Here is a 6,625-nt window from a genome sequence, read left to right as displayed (position 1 = left end):
TATTAATTTAATACACTTAAGTACTTAATGAAAACTATACGTAACAAAAAATCGTATCTAAAATAGTATAGTAGAAGCCATATTTCCGGTTAAGCCTTCATCCTCTCCCTCTCCCCCCGCGGGGGAATTTCGAAAAATCCCTTATTATTGTGCATTCCCCATGGCATACCCTACTAAAACGCAGATAAAAACAAAAAATCGCATCTAAAATAGTACAGTAGAAGCCGTTCTTCTGGTTAAGCCTTAATCCTCCCCCTCTCCCCCCGCAGGAGGAATTTCGAAAAATCCCTTTTTAGTGTGCGTTTCCATGACGTACCCTAACTGTCTACCAAATTTCACCTCTTTAGGTTTAGCGGTTTGATCTGAGCGATGATGAATTTGTAAGAGAATGAGTGAGTCAGTCAGTCAAAACAATCAATTTTATATATTTAGATAGTTTTTTATATACTATAAAAAACTGTTTCTTTTCCTGTACATAATCTTTATCTGCTTCGATGTGTTTCTGTATAATTTTCAAGTTGCTCTTCTGTCTGATTATTTCTGTTTCGTTGATAATTTTCTCGTAGCAGTGTTAGACGTACTGTGGAGTGCAAGATGGTTTTCCTCATCGTGACGTGATGTGACGTCACGTAAGTGACGTCATTTGACCTGTCAATCATTTCTACCTGTGCTTCCATTGGTTTAAAATGGACTGCGCCGTTGTATAATTTATTGGGGGTGATAGGAATGATTCAAGAGGGATTATGTTGAGCACTAAGCTTAAAAATCGTAATCACAGCTTTTTAAATATAATTGCGTTGTTTTAATAAAAATCTGGCATTACTGCCATCAGAAAATACGATTATATCGTTTATTTATGTAATTTTTCTCCCTTCTAACGTTTTTTATGTTTATATTACTGTAATTTGATCCAAAAAATGGAAAAAAACATATCCAGTTTCATATCCGTTTAAATTCTCTCAGGTTTCACTGCGTGGCATCGGCTTTCTTTGTAATTGGAGAGATGTGGGGGTGGAAGTCAAGGTCACAATAGTAAATGTTTATTATCTTTACAGAAGGATGTGAATCACATTCGTTTTTAACGTAAACAAACCGATAAGTGCTTTATTACAGTGTCAATTATCTTAAGTTTCAACGATTGACATCCGCTCTCTTTGTAACTGGAGAAGGAGTAGAATTGGGTATCAAAATTACAATAGTAACCGTTTATTCCTTTCATTGAAGAGATTCAATTCATCCACTCCATCGCTAATACCAACAACGTTGTATTACCCCGAGTTCTGGCAACTGCTTTCATTCTGTCGTCTGTTCTTTGTTTCTCCTTTTCTCCGTTAAGTGTCGCCTCTCGTTCTCTCAAAATTTAATAAAATACTTATTCCTTTAAATATGAAAATTAGCTAAATTAGAGCTGAAAAACGAGAAATATCGCGACTATCTGACGTTGGTTTACATTTTTAGCTTGATTTACGTGAAGGGTAAAAATAATTACGTAGTTCTTATCGCAATCAATTTTCCACAGACAATTCTGTGAAGATGCTTACTCACAGAAATAACCATTATTCTTAACTTTTGGACATCAGTGTGTATTCATGACAAACGATATGTCATTGTAAGATAGTAGTGAATGACTTATAATGACATAAATACTGAATAAAAAATATTTTCTATACGCTTTGTAAATTTTGGTAACTGAACAGGCTATTTTAATAGGCTAATTTACAGTAAGATTTATATCCTATTAAAAATATTTCATTTAAAGATTCAAGAACTGAATGTGAAATGTATTTTTTTTATTTCACATTAATAGTATTTATATTATTTGAATTACATAATTATGTTTAGCTAAATACACTTTGATAGGTTAATATGTTGATATATATTAAAATTACAAAATAGAAAAATTATATAATAGATATAATAGAAGAATAGAATAGATATATATACAGATACATACAGTAAATATAATTATATCTATACTATTTATTTATCTAAAATTTTATACAACTTTAGAGGAGCTAATAACACATTACATTAGTATAGCCTACTTGTTTTAGAACACAGTATTTATAAAAAGTTCTATTTTGTCCGTATAAAAAATAATTTTATATCGAATTTAATGCAAAGGGCTAATTTTTAACAATAAATTATATTCCACTAACATAATGTTGCCAAAAAATTATAAAGCAACGCATTTTTAAATATATAATTGCATTCAAAATTCCATATTATTTATAGTAGGCCTATATATCACGATAAATTATAGACATTACAAAAATATTTATTACATAGATATAAATTTTATAAAGTACAGTAGAACCTCGATTATCCGGACTAATTGGGGATGAAGGTAGTCCGGATAAGGAAAAATCCGGATAATCGAAACAAATACTTCAATTTGTCTTTTAATGATAATACAACACGTTTTCTTTTCGATGACATATCGGTGATATTAAAAGTAAATACTGTATTTAAATCGTGGTCAAATTTTCAAGAAACAAACGTTCGTATTGAATTTGGACTACTACTGACCAACGCTAACAGACTACCTATTGTTTAAAAGGCCCTCTGGTGGCGCAAGAAGACGGATTTTATAAAATAAAAAGCAGTTGAAACTGCATTTTTATGAATAAAAATTTGACAAACTATTTATCGTTTTATGACGAGTAAAATTTTTTCGTCGCGTTCGCGGCTTTTAAGTAATGCATAAACCTTCGAGGCGCGAGGCCCTTCAGACCGCGAGGCATAGGCGGTGGCCCACGTCGTCTATGCCTTACGCCGCCCTTGGTCATAGAAATGATGTAATTTGAATATAAATTATTTATAAATACGTATGTCAAGTTATATTTTTATTACTACGTAAAATATATTTAAGAGTTTACGACCACTGTGATGGGTGAGACGTTGTTGAAACAAAAAAAGTTATGCATTCCGTCACGTACGTAAACAGTGTCGTAATTCGCCAAGTGCAAATCAGCAAATTCGTAAAATTTTTGTTTATTTTGAACAATCCGGATAATCGAAAATCCGGATAATAGAGGTCCGGATAATGGAGGTTCTACTGTATAATGTATTGTTGAAGCGTGTGAAGTCTTTGATCAATTAATAGAAAATTTATTAAATAAAAAAATTATTTTAAAAAAATTACAAATAATCGAAGACCAAAAGTTTTTGCTTTTACTTATTTTATTAATTTACTTATTGTTGAATACAAAAGTGAATTACAGAATTCTTTTGCTAGTAAGCATTTTTCATGCGTTCTACAAATTTCAAATTTTAAGGAGAGATAATGGCGTTAGTTCTTATAACTTTGTTCTTACAATTATCATAATCTTAATCAAACATTTTATCGTTTTTTAATACTTTTAATTTTTCTGTCAATATATATGAATTTTTATGTAAGTATTTGGCTACTCTGCAGTCAATAATTTGCCAAGTACATTAACTGAACTCTAAAACATATAGTTGTAATCTAACATATTCTTGTTATGTAACCTGTTTTACATGTAATATGCTTGTAAACATTCTGCTCCTAACCTCGGTGGAGCTTTGCGGAGCCGAGGCCGTCTTCGGAAATAAAGATTTATACAAAGTGAAGTGAAGTGAATATATATGCACAATATTGATAATTCAAAATAATGTAAAATTTACAGAATTAAAATATAAGTAATAATAAAATGAATAAAATCTATAAAATATGGTAATATCTTATAAATTTTAGCTTGCATATTTTTCATTTTTGGCGTTATTGTAATATGAAAAAGCTTCATAAAATGTTCTTTATAAAAAATCATAGCGAATTCTCGAAGTTGAAAGATCAGAGGTGTTTTGAATAAGCGAAATTTCGTCTAATCCAAAAATTCGAATGTTTTTGTATTTTGGGTATATCAAGCGCTATGCTATTAATTTGGTATATTATAAACACTGCAATGCCATTATCTAAATATATAAAATTACTTGTCATGACTGACTGACTAACTAACTGATTGATTCATCATCGCACAGAGCAAACAGCTGAAACTAAAGAAGTAAAATTTTGTACACAGTTAGGGTATGTCATGAAAACGCACACTAAGAAGGGATTTTTTGAAATTTTTCCTCGGGGGAGAAGGAGAGCATTAAGGTTAACCTAAAGAACGGCTTCTACTGTACTATTTTAGATGCGATTATTGTTTTCAAGTACTGTACGTTTAGTTTTCATTGAGTACTTAGGTGTATTAAATTGATAATATTTCAGACATTCAGTTATAAATATTTTTATGTATTTCGATTTTTTAACTAAATGTTCGAACAGTTTTAAAAGCGAATTTTTTATTGCATATTGGTTCAATTATAGAACGATTGTAAACGTTCCAGAAATTTGATCAAATTTAAAATAGTTCGTTTCTCGGCAATTCTCATCATTCTCGGCAGTAGGTGTTATATAAAATTATTACGGTTATTGAAATACTAAATATAAATGGGGTTTGCTCGCAATATCCGCGCGGGAAAAGTCGTGCGTAACAGCTAGTTGTACAGTATATAGATATACATTAATTTACTCAAAATCGGTCTAATGTTGCTTATATGATATAGAAATGAAATCATATAACAAAAATAAGATTTATATTTTACATCTTGTACATTAATTGAGAAAATAAATCTAGAACACTTCAATTTATTTGAAAGAGTAAGAAGTTATTTGTTTAACGATAATTTCCAAGATAAATATAATTGTTGAAATTGTATGTCCAATTATTAGTATTACGAATGATCCAAACAAATCATTTAATGTTAAAGGACGAAAATCATCAGGTTCTACGAACAACGACTGTCTTTCATTGCTGTGACGGAGTACCTCATCAGAAACAAATTTTTCTTGTAATCCTGCTTCAAGGCATCTTCTCAAACTGAAATAAAAAAATATGCGAAGAAACAATATTGTGTATTAATTTTAAAATGATGAAATAATTTTAATAAAACAACGTTTCACAAAATAACGTTCAAATTTTTATTCATGTAAAGTTAATTTTTATGTATTTTGTTCAAAACATTATTTTTAGGTACTATTTATATACTCACATTTGATCAAATTGTGTTTTTAAGGGGAAATTTTTTCTTAGTCCAAATGACAGAAATTGCATAAACAGATTATCTGTAGAACACAGATAATTTTTCTCTCCTATTATCTTAACATTAAATAACACAATGTTGCTGAAACTTATAATTGCAAACATCCTTTCAAAGTAATGACGTTTTTCTATATGCACCAATTTTCCTTCGTCAAGAAATTTTTTCATAGTAGCAGTTGATTCTGTTTCTCCCTTCTGTTATAAATAAAATTAATTCATTAAATATAATAATTTTAACAAATTCACATAAGACATTTTATTGTGCAATTATTTGTACTGTATTACACACGAAATACGTTTTATTTATTGTTAAATATTGACCTTTAACTAAAACGTCAATATTTAACAATAAATAAAAATCCACATAATATAAATTAACATGTAGATAGGGTTCATCTGTTAATTGATCATTGGAATAATATAAAATGTTTGACACTAACTTTAGATTCCACATCTTAGGAACCAACCTGATGATTGTGTTAAAAAATTTATAGAAAAATACAATCAATTTTATGTACCAGTTTAAAAATAAACGCTAAATAATAATGCAAAATATAGAGAAATATACTAATCTAAACTTTGGGTCGCCACGGACCTAAGAGCTTATGATTACCAAATATACAATTTTAAATTTAAACGATAAAAATCATACATTTTAACATTTATAATTAAAATAATAAAATAATTTTCTCGTCGGTTGTTATAGAGAAATAAAGGAACTTGCCTACAATAAACGAAAAAAATATTTGGCTTCGTACACACTCTTAACTGGTTTTCTTATCGAAGCGCAGAGGTATCTTATCTTACCTTATATAAGGGTACCAGATTTTTTGTTGACTGGGTTTCAATTATCATCGCAAGATACGAAGTTTCTTAAATAAAAATTACTCATTTTTTGGAACCTCAGGCATGTCTGTCCAAATAAGCCTATCATCATTTAGGTAGTGTTCGACAAAGTACAAGAATATTGTTATAAAAACTGTTTTGTGACGATTAATATTATAATTGTTTAATACAATTAAAAATCTTGTTATTGTTTAAAGTCACCAGAGTAGATTTTTAAAATAAAATTTCTATAGCTCTGATTGAATACAACGCATCGTCCATTCAAGATTCGTTGAATTGAACTATACTACTACCCTCTTTACTTCCTTCCTTCCATACTTTACCTCAAATATTGTAGTCAAATTATCTTTAATTAATTTTTGCAAAAGAATTTGATTAGAGATTTCAGAAGAGTTATTTAAATTGTACGTAAGTTATCACTATTGTTTTCTACCGTATAAAGTTATTGCTCTTAAAATCACTTATAATGTAACAAGATAATTTAGTCATACACAACTGTAGAAAATATTTAAACTGTAGACACGGAATATAAACAAACATCGCTAAACCCGATACATAACATAACTAAACACCAACTAGAGATGGCGCCTAACGCCTACCTTTAGTGCCAAATTGATTACGTAATTCATTTAGTAATTAGCCTAATACTAGCCTGATAGATTTTCGGCATA

General features: G+C 29.4%; 1 protein-coding gene across 1 annotated transcript; it reads right to left on the bottom strand.

Moving 5' to 3' along the window:
• Positions 1-4,654: 4,654 nt before the first annotated feature.
• On the bottom strand, positions 4,655-6,106 carry LOC111641653. Its single transcript, XM_023387854.1, has 3 exons — positions 5,916-6,106; positions 5,059-5,303; positions 4,655-4,886 (listed from the first exon to the last, which is right to left on the bottom strand). The coding sequence occupies exons 1-3, from the start codon at positions 5,961-5,963 to the stop codon at positions 4,655-4,657; spliced, it is 525 nt and encodes a 174-aa protein (XP_023243622.1). The 5' UTR covers positions 5,964-6,106.
• Positions 6,107-6,625: the final 519 nt, after the last annotated feature.

The sequence above is a fragment of the Centruroides sculpturatus genome, unplaced genomic scaffold, assembly GCF_000671375.1.
Source record: "Centruroides sculpturatus isolate CEXI.00-Female unplaced genomic scaffold, Cexi_2.0 scaffold1139, whole genome shotgun sequence".
NCBI lineage: Eukaryota > Metazoa > Arthropoda > Arachnida > Scorpiones > Buthidae > Centruroides > Centruroides sculpturatus.
This window is presented reverse-complemented; position numbering and strand designations above follow the sequence as displayed.